At 37.6% G+C, this 19,802-nt stretch overlaps 2 protein-coding genes, 1 long non-coding RNA gene and 1 other non-coding gene across 9 annotated transcripts in view; 3 read left to right on the forward strand and 1 right to left on the reverse strand.

Annotated features, from left to right (window-relative positions):
- Positions 1-3,099, forward strand: part of mta3 (metastasis associated 1 family, member 3) — a 26,583-nt gene extending 23,484 nt beyond the window's left edge. For 2 of the 6 annotated variants that reach the window (XM_043253863.1, XM_043253864.1), the window contains exon 19: positions 1,984-3,099. In XM_043253863.1, the coding sequence (XP_043109798.1) occupies positions 1,984-2,149 (166 nt within the window). In that variant the 3' untranslated portion in view covers positions 2,150-3,099. The remainder of the gene's footprint in view (positions 1-1,983) is intronic. The other 4 variants (XM_043253866.1, XM_043253868.1, XM_043253865.1 and 1 more) reach the window with 3 other exon arrangements.
- Positions 3,028-4,859, reverse strand: hcar1-4 (hydroxycarboxylic acid receptor 1-4). Its single transcript, XM_043253869.1, has 2 exons — positions 4,564-4,859; positions 3,028-4,388 (listed from the first exon to the last, which is right to left on the reverse strand). Exon 2 carries the CDS (start codon positions 4,373-4,375, stop codon positions 3,437-3,439), a length of 939 nt encoding a protein of 312 aa, XP_043109804.1. The 5' UTR covers positions 4,376-4,388; positions 4,564-4,859; the 3' UTR covers positions 3,028-3,436.
- LOC122355479 lies at positions 4,221-9,981 on the forward strand. The gene is made up of 2 exons (XR_006252223.1): positions 4,221-4,331; positions 9,597-9,981. It is a non-coding gene; the product is annotated as an uncharacterized LOC122355479 (long non-coding RNA).
- Positions 5,100-5,193, forward strand: trnai-uau. Its single transcript has 2 exons — positions 5,100-5,137; positions 5,158-5,193. It is a non-coding gene; the product is annotated as a tRNA-Ile (tRNA).
- Positions 9,982-19,802: the final 9,821 nt, after the last annotated feature.

Genomic DNA, 19,802 nt, shown 5'->3' on the forward strand with positions numbered 1-19,802 from the left:
TGATGTTAAAATAGATAGTAAATATATGTTTCTCATTCTATAATATATGTAGCGTTTAAGGTTTGCTTTGCAAAAGTCCATCCTAATCGAATCCATTAGTGCAAAAGCATGCAACCTAATCATAGTTCTATTACGCCTCTGTGCTGGTAATGAATGAATATGTGTATTTGTGCTAACGTAGTGTGATTTATAAAGCAAACACATATGCTATAAATGCAAGCGCACGTACACAGCACATTCTAGAATATCATCATGCATTTATTGTTCCAGACCCAGTTAACAGTTCTTTCATTACGGCCAATCTAATCTAAGGGCTGTCCCCTGTGGATGCCTGTCGGCCTCATTCATTTTGCATGAACGTTAGACCCAGGCGATTCATTCATTCATTCATTTCTTTGCTGTATGGACCTGATTATGAATAGAACATTATTTATGTGACTAAGCCATGTTGATTTATGCTATTTCGCTTAATAATTGCAACCTCTTATATCTGCAATGTGCCAAGGTAAACGCAGGAAAACCCAAACTTGACAGTTTTCAATGTAGTTCTTTTAAATAGTAAGCAAGCGTACAAAGCTTGCAAAATACGACAAAGCATGTTAGTTCTTGTGTATTTCCTGTCACAGTGCTTTAGAAATATCCCCTTGCACTAAATTATTGCACAACACAGAATTCCATGATAGTCAAATATTATAAATATATATTATAAAATGTGTGTGTATGTATATATATATATATATATATATATATATATATATATATATATATATATATATATATATATATATATATATATATATACACACACATTTGGTGTCCAACGTCCAATAGCAATATAATAATATATTTAAAAAGTGTCTTAAATATCTGAAAATCATGATTTCTTCTTGTCTGCATTAATCAGTGTATTTTTTCCATCATGTTTGTGCAGTCAAAATATTTTATAGTATTTTTTCTTTTGGCAACATTTTGTTCATTTTATTTATAAAAGTTCAAATTAGTTAGTTCATTCTACAAGATTAAATGATTTCAATTTTATTTATTTTTTTTAGAAAAATGTGTGTCCACAAATCTTGCGTCAAGTCTGTTACCATACCATATTTTGCCTTTAAATAGGTGGAATTATCTCTCAGAATTGTGTAAATTACAGGAAATTATGTCACAATATTAATCTAATAACTTCTTACACTGATTTATTTTGTAGAACATCAACTCTGTTACCACAATATCAAAAAGGAAAACAGAATTCATTACTGATCGCACAGTGGGATATTTAAAGGTCTTTTAATCATGTTTTCATTAGTGTCGTGGAAAGCTGTCAGCTCTGTTACATTATTGTCAGCATTGTAATCTTCCTTGGTAACAGATTGATGGTAACAGACTTCAGACACCAAATGTACCTTCAATTAGAGAATCACATATATATATATATATATATATATATATATATATATATATATATATATATATATATATATATATATGTGTGTGTGTTGGGAGTTTTTGAAAGGATTCTGTTATGCTCACTAAGGCTGCATTTAATCAAAAGTACAGTAATATTGTTAAATATTACTACAATTTCAAACAACTGTTTACTATTTTTTTTTTTATAAAATATAATTTATTTCTGAGATGGCAAAAAGCCAGAAGCTAAATTAGCAGCATCATTACACCAGTTTTCATTGTCACATGTAATCATTCTAATATGCTGCTCATGAAACATTATTAAGAAGTCAATGCTAAACTGCACAATTTTTTTTTGTGGAAACCATTTTTTGTTTTGTTTTGTTCAATATAAAGTTGAAAGGAACGGCATTTATTTGAAACAGATTTGTTTGGAACATTTTAAATGTCTTCACTTTCACTTGCGATCAGTTTAACGCATAGCTAAAGAGGACCTATTGTGTATTGTTAAATGCAAGCTTTCAAAATGACATTCTTAAAGACAATGATATGTTGTGTTTTATCTCCCTGTTCCCTCAGAAAGGCCAGACGGCTGCTCTCCCGCTCACAGTTAAGAAGAGCGTGCAGACAACCGTGTGAGCAGATCAGCCTGCGCAGGGTCCCCCAGGGGCCAGCGCAGGTACCTGTCCTGGCACCCCCTCACCCCAGTTTACGGATGCGAGGCCCAATCGTCATCCACGACTGACCCTCGCCTGCATCGTTCCCTCAGCCTCCTGTTGTGTCACTTTCTCATTTGCTGCCTAACTCTGCACCGCACAGGCCGCAGGCCACTAAAACACTTCTTAATCCTCTTTAGTCTACTTCTGCTAAAACGTTCGCTTCCTATTCAGAACAAAAGGCTCACAGTAATCAAGCATTTAGCTGATACCCCCCAATAAAAGTGATACTTGTATATTCAGAACCTTCTTGGACGGCGGCCTGAAGCTCTTGTCTCGATATCTTTCTAAGTACTGAATGCTCATTACGTTTCAATACAAAACACTTTTACCTTGCAGCAACTTGTAACATTAGCTCTAAGCACTTGTTTGATGAGAATCTATGGCTTTGGGAACTAAACTTACAGGGTTCCACGAGTGGCCATGCCACAAATGTCTATCATGTACAGATCAATGCTGACCACTCAACAGACTCTTTTGAGAAGTGTTAGTGTACTTTGTAAATTCAATTAGCTCTGCATTGAATGGTTTCCTTTATTTCTCTGTATCTTCTGTGTGTATCATGACAAGTACAAGTCTGTGAGCTGTTTTTCTATCGTATTCAAGCGAGGACTGGATTTTATGTTGAGTTGCTGGCTATTAGGTGGTCTTAACTGAGAGCATGTTCAATAGATTCTTTTAACTGGAGATGTTGTAATGATTTGTGGAAGTCAAAGCAGTCTTTGCAACTCTTAAATATTCATTCAGGACACTATGGTTCTGTTCCCCTGGACATTAAAGACTTTCAGATGCCAGTAATACCCTTTGGATGTTTTTAAAGGAGAAAATCATTGGCTTTTTAACTTCAAAGGGCAATGTGACAGCATGTGAGTGTGAAACAATAAGCTATTTTGTTTTCTATGCCTCATACATTTCTGCTGTATTTTATTGTGTGTCACACATTTACTGAAAAATGCTAAATAAAAAAAGGCGCGGTACAGATTGTACGTCTGTGTAATAATACAAAAAAAAGCAATTATTGATGCATGTTACAGGCAGAAAACATGACAACAAACTATAGAAAGGTGTACCGTATCATAAAGAATATATTGTGCAACATAATATTTTCGTTTCACGCAATCACGTTGTTCTAAAAACCTGTATGACTGTTGTAGAACACGAAAAAGATATTAAGAAAACTTTATCTTAAGTGTAAGAACGTCATACTGGTATGCAACAACATGTGAAGGTAAGTAATAAATAAATTTGGATTTTAATGTGAACTATAGCTTTAAGACATGTTTTGAAACCCCCCAGTGCACCGTTTCCCAGGTTGATTAACGTTTTCTGTTCGTTTTCGCACTCATCTTGAACTTCGTGAGCCCTAATGAGTTGGTTTTGCCCTTTAGGGTGTCACGAAACCAAGCATTGACATGGCAGTAGATGATTGGATCCAGTGCACTGTTCATGTAGGTTAAAGCTGAAGAAGCATGAAAACACGCCGTGAGGAATTCCGAACAGGAAAACACTTGAAGGATGATGCCAAAAGTGACTGTAGGCAGGAAACACAAAACAAATATGATTACGAGAAACAGAAGCAGTCTTGCTGCCCGCTTCACCCTGCGGTGTGCCCCCTTAGACAGGCGACCGTGGACGTGAAAGTAAACCCTTGCAAAACAGAAGACCACCAGTGTGAACGCTAACAGGACCTCTATCAGCTGAACTGAAGTATAAATCCTCATTTGAACCGACGGCAATGTCCATAAGAGAAAACTGTGGCACGTGAACTTTGAAGAGTTTTCCTGTGGTGTGAGAACCAGGTCCAGAGCGGTTGGAAGGCGAAGTGCTAGAACAACCATCCAAACCGTGCTAGCCAACATCAAAGCTTGTCTCACATTCATTCGACAAATGCGATGGTGTGGGTGAAGGATCCTGAAGAAGCGGTCCACAGCTAAAATTGACATGAAAGCCATGCTTGCTGAGTAGTTTACTGATATGATATATAAAATTAGGCGGCAAAAGGACTCGCCAAATATCCAGTCCTCACCACGAAAGAGATAATCTATGCGGAAAGGCAGCCCGGTGAGGAGTAGGAGGTCAGATATCACCAGGCAAAATAGATACACATTGCAGGCTTTCCATGGAGACTTGAAGAACAGAATCCACAGAGCAAACACATTTCCAGGCAACCCAAAGATGAACTCCAAAATGAGAACAGGCTTTAAAATTGAGGTAACAAGGGTCTGGGGTTCTGTGCAGGAGGTGATGTTACTCATGGTGAAAAGTAACCTAAAAGTAAATTAATATCGCGTTAACACAATGTAAATACAAAAATGCTCAGCTAATGGTGAACTGTGGCGGAATAAACCCCCGAAGTTATTTTTTGAATCACCATCTTAATCCTTATGACATCTTTGGCAAAATAAATGTAATGAACTTAAATTAAATGTGTTTTTAGACTTACCAAAATGATCAAGGCAGGAGTTCCTGTCGTTAGCGAGGCGGTTAGAGAACGATTTTGTAAGTTGCGGTGATCTCGTGGGAAACGAAACCACTGAGGGCGGAGTAAAGGAAAATCAAATGATCTCTGCGTTTGCTATCTGTTATTATTAGATTATTTAGATCGCAAATAAGCAACTTTAATCATATCACATCTTCAGCTGCGTTTAGAAACAAACAAACAAACGAAACATTGTCGAGATGAATTCTTAAAATGTGACGTCAATTCAGGGCAGTGATGTACTCTTAAAAAGTATTGGGAAATACATCAATAACGTTACCCAACTAGGATACAACTGGGATGAGAAGGTGTTTTTACCTAAAAGTGTAAAAACTCACAATAAATGTAAAGCACTACACGTGCCTCTAGGCTATATATTAGTTTGTTTGTTTTTTGTTTTTGAAGGAACGGTTAAAAAAATGATGCGTCAGAGCACGTATGCCCAGAAATACTTCTTCGTTGTACGCTCTTGAGCTCTGTTATTGCGCTTTGGCGCCGAAGCTCCAGTGGCGCAATCGGTTAGCGCGCGGTACTTATACAGCAGTACAAAGCAGAGCAATGCCGAGGTTGTGAGTTCGAGCCTCACCTGGAGCAGAGTTTTGCATGAATAAAAAAATAGGGAGGTCTCCGCAAATTCACGTTAGGATAGCAGTCGGTAGACGGTCTCAAGTTAGCATGCGCTGGAGAAACACTTAATAATTCACGCTGCTGCGCAAAGGCGAGTGCAATGTTGTTGAGCGGTAAGCGTGTGGACAAACAGGAAGTTCGTTGTGTGAAGGAACAACAGGGTTGGATACCAACAATGTGAAGCCGCGTCTATGGCGGCCAGGAGCCTGTAGGGGGCAGCATTGCATTAGGAACGCAACCTTAAGACTTTCGCCACGTGTTAAAACCTCAGCGCTCTGGAACGTTATTTACTCGGGGCTGCTTGATTTGAGGGATAAAATACATCCAGAACGAATACGCTCCGAAATGCCGTTATGTCATTTCTGTTTTGTTATTTTTCTTTTTTTTCGGGGTTTGACCGTATGTTTTCTTCACGGTGAAGATTTCCGTGCGTTCGAAACACTTTTGTCGGTGTCATCCGTGATTATTTAGCTACATGGACGTCTTAAAAGTCACCGCTGTCTGTTTTTCTTCACACGGTTTAGAGGTCTGTGTTGGATGCAGAGTTACGGCCTGTTAGTCATCCAGAAACATCTCATCACAGCAATGATTTCATGTGTTTCGTTTTAAAAATTTATGTTCTTGGCGCGCACGTACATGTAAACATCGCATTTACATATAAACAGCGCGGCCTTGTCAAATCTTCTGGTCTGATCAGATTTCATCTAAGCTCTGCCACTGCCAGAAGTGTCATGTCAAAATCCCACAAAACAACCAAGGTTGATTCTTGACTGGGAAATAGACCTAGAGCTGAGGTCTGGAATAAATTAATCCGTGTGTTTTTTTATAATTACAGTCTCTAAAAATCGAATTATGTTTCAAATGCACAGTAAACAGGTTTATGTATTTGTCCTAATTCAATTCCCATTTGTTTCCATCTCACAGAATATCAAACAACTATATATTGTCTGCTAACCCTATCTATCTATCTATCTATCTATCTATCTATCTATCTATCTATCTATCTATCTATCTATCTATCTATCTATCTATCTATCTGTCTGTCTGTCCAGAAAACAAACCACATAAAGCAACATCAAATGAAACCTTTATTTTTATTCATTTATATTTCTGAGCACATTTAATGGCCAAAACACAATGTATCTATCTATCTATGACTTTGTGCACGGGTTTAAAACGTATTTCACTCGTAAAAGCCCTGAACACAACAGGGAAGATTAAAAAAAAGAAAATCTCCCTCCTCTGCCTTCATGCGCGGAATGAATGACCATCTTTAACTTCTCAAGTTTTATTTTATTGCCTTGTCACGGCTCATGGATTACCATTAAAACGCAATCAGCGTGAGTGCTTGTGTATGAGTGTGAACCTGTGCTTGTAAAGCGTGTGTGTGTGTTAGTGTGTGTGTGTGTGTGTGAGGGTGCGTTTGAGTGAACGCGTTGAGTAATCAGCCTTTAAAGAAAGGAGAACTTTGTGGGAACCAAATTTGAAAAATAGGTTTAGGCACATTTTTGGGAAAGAAGGAGAGAAAGAAAGTAGATAGAGGAAGCAAGATAATAGAGAGAAGAACACACGCACACACAATGAAGGAGGCTGAGTGGATTGTCTGGATCAGATTTCTGTGGTAATGGTTGGGTGGGTCAGTGGTTAAACTGCTCTCACAAACACATTCCAGAGCTGAGGCAGAGCGCATCTGGTGTGCAAGTGCAGACAAGTAGAGCCAAGAGCTTCCTCACAGTACCTCTCTCCTGTTTCTCTCTCTCTCCCCTCTCGGGCTCCCTTTCCACATCTTTCTTTTTTCTTGAATTTTTTAACACCACGGTTAACCCCCACGCTCCTTTTGAGGTCTCAAAGACCCCCAGGGCCATTTTAATAGCTGAAAAAGTATCGGTTTGATGGTCCCTAATATTATTAGAATCGATCGACACAGATTTAATAACTTGCTCTAAACGGCCTCCATTGAAAAGCACGATCAATATCGCAGGAACCGGTGCCAGGTTTTCGCTTTGCAGTAAAACCAAAAATAAAATAATATTTTTTTAAACAAAATAATTTAAAAAAAGTCATTTTTAAAAACATTTCCATGCATTTTTTATTTAATTAAAAAGTTGTTTGTTGAAGCACCGTGTTAGTTCTATGTAGTTTTACAACATTGGCAACTGAACCGGTGTGTTTCAAGTGTACTTTCGGTAACAGAAATGCAATTTTCTGAGATGTGTGTCATCCGAATATTTTTGATTTGGTCACCGTTCTCCATCAGAGCAGCTCCCATTATTGCTAAAATTCCTGTAGTGTGAGCAGGGCCTTTATGGGAGCCTAGGCAGAATTTTTTTTTTTTTTTTTTGAGGGGGTCCCTCAGTGCTGCCAGTATTATCAAAGCTTGCTTATTCACACAAATCACACCCATGATCAGTTTTGTTTGCTGTAGTGTTGCTTACACCATACTATTGTTTTCCTGTATGTTTCTGTGATTTGTCATTGGTCAGGTGTTAATTTGCACCTATAACATTCAAAGTCTTTAAGTCTTAAATGGCACCCTTAATGAGGGGTAGCCAAGAGTAGCTAAATAAACCAGCAGGCAATGCATTTACAGAAAATAAACGTTAAGTAAAGTTGTAATTTTATATGTTTATATAATAAATATTAAACAGCAGAGAGCATCTGTAAAACAACAACTTGTTTGGCCACAACTTGTTTGGCCACAGAATTATATTTTTCCCCTTCACCCTAGAAAACGTCATCAATTTAACACGGTAAGAATTTATCACTTTCATATATTACCATATTATATTACATATATTATATATTGCATATATTAAATATTACCATTGTCCATCAACATAAAATATCACTAATTAAATGAATAAAATAAAATGTGATTTCATATAGGCTATTCTTGGGGCCCACGGGGCCCTCAGCAGCTGCTTAGTTAACGGTGCTTGTCAATCCCAAAAACTGACGTAGCCCTTTTTGTGGGGAGCGTTGCTCTCTTATATAAATATGCTTTACAATGCCATAAGAACCCTATCGGTGTAACATCCGAAGAACATTTCTCTTTGACAAACGGTTCTTTTTTTCAAGGCAAAAGCATACAGTTATTTTAAATGTTCAAAATAATCTAAAATAGTTTGACTAAAATTAATTAAAGTAATGATAACAGCACACACAAAAAAGCCGCTATGCTCTAGTTGCCCATCTGTGATTCATAAAAGCAGTCATCATAAATCTTCACTTGGGATTTAGTGCTAGTTAACCAGTTTTATACATCTGTTACTCATATGTGTCCTTCAGCAGTTTGTCTGTAAAATACGAACCATTTACACAATGGATAACATCAGCTTTAGCTCCTTTACACAAACACACATGTAACTTTACCCATCACAGGCTGCTGGAGTTCTCCTCTGGGGAATTAATGACTTAGATCAGGGAATTGATGCTTGGGCCTGAATGGCCATTACCAGCCATACTTCAGTTTTAAAACATTGCTTTGAACTACTCATTTGATCACTAACGTACAGCGCAGTTACCAGTTGCTCAATCTTACTCATCTCGGTCCATGCGGCAGCCTTCTGCACATTTAACTGATCTTTCGATATGACTTGTGTCAAGATGTTTTTGTCAGGTACGGCGCTTTCATTTGGCCGGAGGAGATCACAGTACATTTTGCACTTTCTTGTTTACATTGCTTATGTTGTGTTTTCACTGGGTAATAAGACCCTTGGAACATTTCGGTTCTGTTTTTTCTCACTTTGGCGGAGTCTCTAACAGCTGCTTGGGTGATTTGCACATACAACATTCTGTTCCTCCCCTTCTCCACTGAGACATCATTTGGTGCTTCTTCGTATTCAGCTTCACGCTTTTTTAAACTGTCATCGCTGCAAAAATTAAGTTCTATTTCTTCACTTTCATATCTTTAATAGGGGGCATCTGGTTTTCATTTTTGGTTTGACTCAGAACTATGCAGTGAAATTCCTGATTAAAACCCTGGCAGCATTTTTAATTCTCTCAGAGTCATGAATCTTGGAAAAAAATCTAGAATTTTCACTTTTAACCCTCAAAGTTGAGCGTTTCAACCGCTGATTCATATTGTCTAGGCCTTCAAAAATGCAGAATTCTTGCCACGACATGACTTGCATTGTATCAGTTTTATATCAAGATTTTTGGGAAGCTCATAATGTTTCGACATTGTCTCTTAAAACCGCCTTGCGAAAAAGAATGTTAGAAGTAATTTAATATTTATACAAAGTAGTGAAAACCGACACTCCAAGCTGGCTGGATTAAACTTGGAGATGTACCTAATGCTGCTTTCTGCATGATGGAACTGACATGTTATCATAATCGCTCTCTTCTTATCTGTTTTTTTTTTTTTCCAGTGACTGAACCTCATTCCCTCTCGCCCTTATTTGAGCCAAGATAACCTGCGTCAAACATATCACTGAGGAATGCTTCACAGAGGCCTTTTAATCACAAAAGGCACACATTTTTCTTCTGGAAGCGCATGACTGAAAGTAATAGGACTTCTAATCGAATGGAAGTTTTGGACATCTATTTCTTTAAAAATCAAGACTTTTGCTTCTTAAAAGCTTGGTCAAGAAAACATCTTCATGAGATGACAGCGCCTAATAGTACCTTTGAGTACTATTGATTGTTACCTTGACATAACCGTTATCATAATCATTATGCCATGTCACCTTCAGTGTCTCACAGGGCTCTGTATGAGTTGTAGAGATGAAATAATAAATGGCCGTGAGGTTTCCAGTCAGTTTCCGTTCTTGTCAATTCCTGTGGATGATATGTGTGTGAACGAGGATGATGTTCCTGGAGAATGTGGTTTCTGTGGCCAGTGAATCAGGGTCTTCACTAGCAGTCCCTGAGATGTAATGATTCCAGAGAAGGACATGACGTTCCTGTCCCTCTAAATGCTTCGGGAATATGAAGCCACCAGGCTGTGGCTCCAACAAACCATATATTCTGCCTTTTTCACCCTTCAGACTGCAATTATGACTAATTTTAGATCCGCTGAGTAACAGACAGAGAGGTCAAATGTCCATGGTTCATATTTTGAGCTCTGAATAAATGTTGGCCATATGAGAAACCACAGTTGCCCGAATCTCCCTCTCTCTCACTACGCTGCCATCTCTTCCACAAGCACAGAGAATATGAATGGACCATTTTAGGTTGCACATTTCATACAGTGCACGGCAAAGGTAAACGAGGCTATATAACACAATTAGCGACAATGAAACAGCTTAATATGTATCCGCTTCATCCATTCGAAAAGGAAAAGTATAATCTCGGCCCGGATGCTCAGTTGTGCCCAACTGCGCATATCTTGGATGAACAAAGATTCCCATGGTTGTGGTTTATTTTTATAGGAAGTGGAATTATTTCCACAGAAAATGGAGCTGTAAAAAATGTGTAATGCAGACCACTTGGACAATGCAGTGGCAGGATATTCTTTTCTGTCATTTCCTGTCAATGGGATGTTTTTGATTTTCTGGCATGCATTGTGTCAGATGAGTCTGGTGCCAATATGACAGTGGGGATGGTGAATATGAATATTTCTTTGATCTCTAGCCTCTATGAGGTGTTTATAATCACGGATTTATTTTTATTTTTCAATGTTCATGAATATTGAGTAACTTTTCAGTCAGACTAGGCAGCATAATGTCATGATCTAGAATAGTTTTCAATGTTTTCTTTTTTTTATGCCACAAATCACCGTGCAATTGTCTTTCTATATATAATTTTAATTATTTTTAATGCACTGACAATTACTAAAAATAGTTGTGGAAAAAATATACATTTATAAAACCAATTTAATTAAATTGACTTTAACCAAGTAAATATTAAGTATCTAAGACCTATGCAAACAAACAAACAAACAAACAAAATGACAGCATTTTCAGGTTTCAGACAGAGCCCATGTGTTTCTTGTATGAGATCTATATCCTCAAAGACAAGATCTGCACTGTCAAAACTCCTTTAGTAAATCCTGCCATAGACTTTATTTAAAGAACTTCAAACAACTACATTGAAAGTGTTTTGAAACATGGACTGACTTATGGTAATGCGTTGGTGCAAACCTTTGTACATTACATTGCATGTCAATCCTAAAAACCATGAACATGTCTTGGGATCAACAGGCTTTTAAGATGAACTCATTTGAGGTTTTTTTGTACCATCATCTGGTTCAGCTTGTAGCGCAGCCTGCCTCCTTCCCACCTCCCCCGGTCCCATATGATACTCCCTGTACTCGTGGGTCTACTAATGACATCACAGCAGACATCTCGGTAGACGTCAAACATTTTTCACCACAAGCAGGCTCAGATGGCACAACTAATGGTCTCCATATGAAACATGTACAAAAAAAACTTACTGGGGGAAGGGAAAAGGAATGGGGCTTTGATGAGAAAAACCAAACCGTGTGAACCTGTGTGACATATAACACATGTTCCAGTGTAATCCAAGGACCGATGTGTAGCATTTCTGATTTTATAATTTGGTATTTATATGCAAATAGTTTTAAATGAAACCTTAAAAGGTGATCTCATTAGAGAAATAATAATAAAAAATCAGCAGTTAACCAATAATACAATGCTAATATTATGACTTCACACTGAATCACTTGTTGTAGGAATTTCTAATCCGCAATATCCAACTGTGCCTTGGTGATTCATTTGGCACTTTCACACATACAACTTTTTATGACATTTTTCTGTTTAAAAGGCATGTGGTCATATAATTCTGGCTAAGCACAAAGATATATTTATTTTGGACTTGACTATAGCACAGCACTGACTTTGTTTGCTTTTGTCCTAATTTCCCCTTTAGCTGCTTATACCGTTATAATGGCTCTTACTGTGCATAAAAACTGACAAAAAAGGCAGAGTTGTGCTTATTGTCAAGCTTTATGGTCGATTGCTATGTTCCCTCACACACCACGCCTATCAAGTAAAGGTACAAGATGGATTAGGGTGTCCAGTACCGAATTGTACCGTACCATACCATATCGTACTGACCCGTACCATTCAGGGAAACGAGCCAAAAGGTTCTTCACTTCACTCTTAGAGTGCCGCATTGACAATGTACGAAAAAACCAATGAGATTTTGTCTGTCGTTTCGTCTTCTTGTATGCTTTTGTAAACAGATATTCTTGCGGATGCAGCAAATTCAAATTTGTGGACATTTTGTTTGAGTAACGTGTTAAATTAACATATTTCATATTTCATCAAGCTATCACATTAACTAAGAACACTTGCAATGTAGTGCATTACTCATATTGATGTTTTACTAATTACTCATTTAAATTCGTTTTTAGTTTTTTTAACTTTTGGAATTTGTGAGTTAACCTACAATCGTTCCATATTCTTCAAGTCCACCCTTATAAAAACTTTTTATGATTTGTTTTACAATATCATAGCATTTTTAAGTAACATTTTCCTGTTATGTATGCTCACTGCTCATTCTGGTTTTCAGCTCAATTCCTCCCTGGTTTCCCATTTCTGCCTAAATCTTTCCAGAGTTCCAGGAAGAGTGTATGAAAATCTCTCTTCTCTGTTTCCCTCCTTTTTTCTTTTCTTTTCTTTTCTTTTCTTTTCTTTTCTTTTCTTTTCTTTTCTTTTCTTTTCTTTTCTTTTCTTTTCTTTTCCCATTTATCCTGTTTACTCATCCATATGCCACAATTTCCCAAAGTTTGTTGGTTTGATTCAAGTGTTTGGTTAAATAAATTACATAATCATTGCTTTAGAAACCAGTGAACTCTGTCTTGTTGGAACACGTTTTTATAAGGCAATTTATTTTTATTATAATTTTTTTTTTAATTGCAATAAGTTCTCACATAACTGGTAGTTTTGGTATAGCGTCCAATACAAATTTCCCTTAGGTTACAACACATCTCAACAAATACATGATTATGCACCATACATAAGGTCTGCTGTTTTAGGGGCATAAGTGTATAAAATTATTGCCGTTGATAGTCAAAAGTCGCATACATACAGTGTTTTCAATAATTTAGTTGTCTGAATGTCATGTACCCATTAGCTAAATGTGTGTGGGTGTTTGCTTTTATGCATATTATCATTTATGTTTGATAACACAAGCCCGAGGCCTGGATGCCATGTACCTCATTCATCATCAGCAGCATTCATAGACAGCAGATGCTGGAAAAAAGGATTGTAAAATATTGATACCATATTCCTTTCTTGGGTTTAGCAAATACATGTTACTAACAGTTGCCATAAGTTTGTCAATTTATACCTAAAAAAGATGTGCATTCTCCACAGATATAATATTTTCAATATTTTTTATGAAACCTATCAGTACATGTCTTTTTATTATTTATATGTTTGTCCTTTTGCTTTAAGCCAGATGCCACCTATTTATTGTTCACAGTATTCCTCCATTTCTTGTCTCACAATAATGATGATGTTATTTTAATGTAAAATAACCAGTACTCTAACTATAGAATTTGCTTTTAAGAAGGTGTGTGTTCACACTTGACACAAAACATGGCATAAGGGCATAAGGATAAGTTCACAAACTGATTGGACAGAGTTTATGACATGCTTAAGTTATATTATATATTTTGTGATTTGCCACACACAAAAACAATGCTGGGTGCTGGAACCAGTTCACTTGCTGTATGTGCATACTCATAAAATAGCTTTTTTACCTTTTCTACTTTTTTATCTTTTTTAATAATTCAAAAAGCCCAAACAAGAATGCTGACACCTCCACAGATCTCTGTAACATTATTCTGCATCTTTATAACAAAAATAGGTGTGTTAACTCATTTTCAGATTGTGGCAGGAGACTGACCTTCTTCTCCAGAACATGAAAACACTTTTATCTCCAGTTGTTTAACTTTAGAGTGCTTGAGGAGGTTAAATGTAGGAAAAAATGGAGGTAGGAAGGAAGGGATGTAGATGAGGGTTTAGCGCGAACAGCTGGAAAGCTCTGCAGCAGAAGCCAAATGAGTTAATTGTATACTACCCTTGGCAATCTGGTACATTGTAATCATTGCACTGGGAACTCCCCGTGCTTCTGCAACAGAACATTTGTTTCCTCTGGGACAAATATGAGATCTGTTGAGGCTGCTGTGGCATGTGTGTAGCTGGGTTGACCCTACACCGAAATATATTCCTTCATCAATACTATTTTTAGTTAGCGGTAGTCGTCTAATGTCTAACTGACTGCGTATGGTTGGATCTCGATTGTAAACCGAAAAAAAGCTCCATATCAGTCAACACTTTTTAAATGAATTTTATTGCTGTCTGTTTTATCTGGAGACCCTCCAGTTCCTGGAGGAGCTGAGATGTTTGAAAGTGCTGTTGAATGCAGATGCAGCCGATCTGTCAACAGATACAGCTTGGTCTACTTTTGATGATCTTTTTAGAAATGTAATACCACCTGATTGTGTGCACACACATGCACATAAGTATCTTTCTACAGTATACATCTGCCTTGATCACGTCTCATAAGTGCTTCAAAAATAGCTGCAGTCTAATAAAGGCAAATGAACTGGTGGGTCAGGGAGGTGAGGCGAGGTGAAGAGAGGAGCGCAGGGTGGGCTAAACAAGGGGTCACTGGCTCAAGAAAACATGAGCTCGCTTAATGTTTTGTTTTTTTAGAATTACTCAAGAGAAGAGAGATATGATTAGATTTCCAGCTCATCCCTGGGTGGTTCATCAAGTTCAAGTTCTCGTTTATAGGCTGTTTACTCTAGAGATGCATCCAGACTTTGTAAGGGTTAGTTGATATTTAGGCACAGTTGAAATCTACAGACTATTTAGCACTGCAGAGTACTGCTCTTTTATAGATTGCTAAACACATTAGTTAGCCAAATATTGAAAAAACTAACTTCTTGAGGAGAAGATGGCACATGTGCAGTTGAAGTTTAGCTCCATGCCAAATTAGTTAGTAATCTGTAAAGCATGAACTGTGAACATGAAAGTGTTAGCTTTTCAAATAGAACTTTTTACAGTGTTTCAGAACATTTAAAAGCTTATATGAGAAATGGGAATGACACACTTTCAAAGTATGCTGAGGAGAATGCATTCAGATTTCACTGAGTTTAATGTGTCATTTTTTTTCTCGATAACTTCCTGTTACAAACATGATTTGATATGACAACAGTGTACTAATGTATAAAAGTCTGGTGTCAGTAAAATTTGTTTTTGAAAGAAATCCTGTTATTCATTAAGGATACATTAAATGTATTACTATTAAGGTTACAAAATATTTTTTTTCCCCAATAAATACTGAACTCTCTATTAATCAAGAATGTTTAAATAAATGTATCACGATTTTTACAAAAATAGTCCCTAGTCATCCTAGGTAAGCATAAGAAAAGAGACTTATTTAAAAAAAAAGAAAGAAAAATCCAACCCTAAACATTTGACTGGTATATTGTAGATACTATACGAGTATCTCAGAATGAGAACATTTGATTCATGACAGATCGCGAGAGATACATAGTTGCTCTGTGAGCTAAAGTTAAGGCAGAGCCGATCTCGCTGGCTAGCTGCTGGACAGCAGATAAATATTTGAAGAGAAATGAAAGAAGGTGGTCTAAGCCAAGTCCAGGGTAAAGTAAGCTTTCCAAATATTTAAGGAGTTCTACAGTGAAAACACTCCTCTCACTTCAAATAAAATGCCCGGAGAGCTTGCTCTAATAAAAGCTCAGGAGGACTATTTATTTTTTAACAGAGGGGTTGGATTAATGAGAAATAGGGCAATGAATGTGATTATGTGTTATTCATTAACCCTCAATAACTGAGCTCAGGTATCTGCCCTCAGTAAGATAGCAACCTTCACTAATATCAGCACAGCACCTGCATCCACTAGGGGGTGGTCTCATGTCACAGGACTTACAGGCAAAGAAAACAGAAGTTGTTTTTCAGTAAGTTGTGCCATCTGGCATGTAAATTATTATTATTTTTTGATGTGAAGATGTTTTTTTAAACCCTACTGTATGCGCAAGACTTTTTTTGCTCTGTGCCTTTTGAGAAATCTGTCCAATCTGTGCATCAGCGTGAGGGCCTGGCTGTGATTGCTGTCTGCTGCTGCGTGCTGGTGGGGCGAGGTAGATCTGCCTCTCCAACTGAACATAATAAAGCAACCAAAGGCCCTTCAGAGCCTCACGTTCTGTGTCCACTGCCCACAGGGGTCTTCTAATCGTCCCAGTAATCACTATAAACTCAACAAAGCAGGCGTCCTACTGTGGAACGTTCCGGAGTCGTGTGTTATCTGAGAGCGTGGTGCTGGACGGCCAGCTGACTCTGACAAACACGGCAGCGATCTCCTGCCAATTCAGGGTCAGAGTATCACCCAGCACAGGAAAAGCAGTGCAGAAACGTATTCTCTGCTCCTTATGGATACCATAAGGATCAGCAGCTGCATTGCTTTTTTATATCTAAGTTATCAAGTTTAATTTTTAAGTGGACTGGACAAAACCACCATAATGAACTCGCTCTGTTGTTGCTATTTTTTTTATTCTATTCTATTTAGCCTATATTTAAATGCATTGTTAGTCATTTGAAAACATCTGCCAAACGCAGAATTGTAAATATCATGAGCTGTGTTGTTGTTCATGGTAAAGTAGGCATTTACAAGGTAGAGATCCGAAACCACTCAGCTGCACACAATTTCAAGACCTTTTGTGATTCATAGATTGGAGCTAGAAAAAAGGCACGCACGCTTTTTATTTGTACGTTCATTTCTCTGAATCACACATATACGGAGAAAAGATCAAATATAGAATATTTTCTATGCAGCATTTTATAAATGAGGCCCCAGGAGATCAGATGGAGAACACTGAAAAAGAAAAATGAAAGAAAAACAAGTGGATTTGGTTTGATTTTGATTGAATCTGATCTGTATAGTGACTGATTTGATAGAGCTTTCTACCACCACCCCCATAAAACACTAATTGTGTGAGCAATGCCAGCCCTGCACTACTTTTAAAAAGCCACCTACATCTGGAAATGATTGGTACTTCACACATTTCTGGCTTTACAATAAATGCCTTAGACAAAACCACTTACATTATTATAACCTTTGAAATTAACAGATTGCTGCTTTCATAAAACCAAAAGGTAGAACTTTTTTTTTTACTCAAACATGTGTACAAATGTACTTACAAATGTGTGTTTTTGTTCATTCTTTAGTCATTCCAAATCTTTTTAACTTTCTTTCTTCGGTGGAATGTAAAATGAGATATTTAAAGGAATTTGAGAAAATTCCAAAAAGGAGTTATTTTGTGCGTGTTCCAGGGAAGAAAGAAAGCAAGTCGTACGCGTTTGGACACATTTAAGTGTGTTTAAAAGATGACAGAATTTTTACTTTGGGGTGAACTATTTCTTTAAGACTTATAGCTGTGCTCCTTGGCAAAGCCGCATATGTTGAACCCATCTGTTAAATGTTACAGATGCCACAAGAGCTAAAGAGGAAACTGTTTATTGGCTGTAAAATGCAGGTGATAGAAGCTCAGTGGAGAAGTTGACGTGGGATATAACAGCACCCTCAAATACCTTCAACCTAATGCAGCATAATGCTGCCTGTTAGTGAATGTCTAGTATGGCTATATTATTTTTTCTTGAATCAAAGCTGACCTCTTCTCAATATCTTGCCTCACTGTGAGAACACTCAGATAACCTGAGCACAGTTACATTGAAAACTTAAAGGGTGTTCTGGATGATAGCATTGTTTATCAATCACATCCTTTTTTACTGAGATTAACTAGGCATGCATGATATATAAATACCATATCTGTTAGGCTTGTCGGTTGAAATATTTTTATTATATTGTAGAATTTATTGTATTGTTTTGCATGATTTGGTCTCCTAAAAAAGTTTAAAAAGGTTATACAGGTTTAATTTTCTGAAAATGATTTCCAAACAATATTTTATGCAAAATATACATTTTCTGAAACATGAACTCTAAAGCTGCTATATAATGAAAGCCATAAATCTAAAGAATTTGTGTTGCAAATCTGAGATTGATTTCTCAGGAAAGAGCTTTCAGGAAAGGGTGCAGTACCAAATTTTCATCATTAAATGCATACAGATGATTTGTAATGTATTACAAGAATATTCTAATATTACAAGAACTCTCATGCACAAATTTTATGACACACATACAAACCGTACTCTGACATCCATACAACACACCCAAACACTTTTAGCGCATTATATAACCAAGTGGCTCTATAATACCCAGAAGCAGAAAACAGGAATAAAGCAAGTATTTGCTTTATAGACCAAACCTGCAAAAATGGCACCATCTGGTAAAAATTAGTAGTTGCCAACAGAATGAAAGCCTGTTAATAAAAATTGCATAATTTTACAGTTAAACAGCACTACGATTAAAAATAGTATATTTAATGGGTTTCAATGTGAACATTTTTGTCCAAAGGTCATGAGAGGAACTATATTTTGTACCCGGTGTAAAAATGTACACCTGAGCCAAAATTTATGCAGTTAGTATTAATTAGCATTAACACAAACAAAACAAAACAAAAGAAACCCCATAATGGTTAGAAAAAGAAATGTCCAAAAGGTTGCACAAGGGTCAATTTAACTCTTCATTCTTAATCAAACTAATTTACAAAACATTTGTTAATTTTAAACAAAATACACTACTGATGAACTAGAAAAAACAAAAACAAACAAAACATCACATTATGCCATATCATTGTTTCTGTTTTATTTTGACTAAATGCGCATCTCTCTTGAGTCTTTCTCTCCATGCTCCTTCCTGAAATCTTATCTCAATGACCACTCCTGGACCCCCCACTGTTCATCTCCTTCAGAAACAGGAAGGACCCTTCTCCTCAGCTCCAAGCTCTCGTCTTACATCTATATCTCTGCCATCTTTCCACAACTTTGTCAAAATATGAACGTCACCTCTTTGGCAGGCTAACATAAAAAGTTCTGGAGTGGGGGAGGGTGTTCATCTGTGTTGATGGTCTTACACCAGTGCTTTGCTATGGCTAGTTTCCTACGTCCTTTCCAGCGTTGAGGGATGAGTCCTGGGAGGGGAAGTGACCCGGTTGCCGTCGGCTATGCTAGTGCTGGTTGCTCAGCAGGACTCTAGGTCTGTCCACCTGGAGAGTGCAGGGGGCACTGGGGAAAGGGTCAATGACAGCGCTCTCAGAGCAGTTTCCTGTGTTCTTCAACATCTGCAGCCCACTGGGGTTACATCACTCAGCGTCATCTGCAGCTGTCAACCCCAGCACACCAGCATCCCCAATGTGCCCTGACCCCCTTCCTGCCTGCCCCACACCGTTCTGTGTGCCTGTGAACCCCCCCCCTCCACTTGAGAGATAAACAGCAGCGAGTCAGATTACCCAGAGTCCCCACTCCTCTGAAGCAGCCCATTCACAGGCCTCTGGGTAGCGATAAGAAGATGAATCACGGCACTGTTCTGAGCGCTTTGTGGATGCCGCGCCTCTCCATCTCAGAGGCTCTCTTTGTGTGTTGATGCTTCAGCTGTGTGTGTGTGTGTGTGTGTGTATCTGTGTTCATGTGTTTCAGGAGTTTGTATGCGTGTTCACTGGCGGTTTGACTATTTCTTGT

Source organism: Puntigrus tetrazona, chromosome 12 (genome assembly GCF_018831695.1).
Source record: "Puntigrus tetrazona isolate hp1 chromosome 12, ASM1883169v1, whole genome shotgun sequence".
Classification (NCBI taxonomy): Eukaryota; Metazoa; Chordata; class Actinopteri; order Cypriniformes; family Cyprinidae; genus Puntigrus; species Puntigrus tetrazona.

Excerpts from the sequence above, each read along its gene's own strand:
- hcar1-4 (XM_043253869.1), bottom strand. The coding sequence starts at position 4,375 with ATGAGTAACATCACCTCCTGCACAGAACCCCAGACCCTTGTTACCTCA.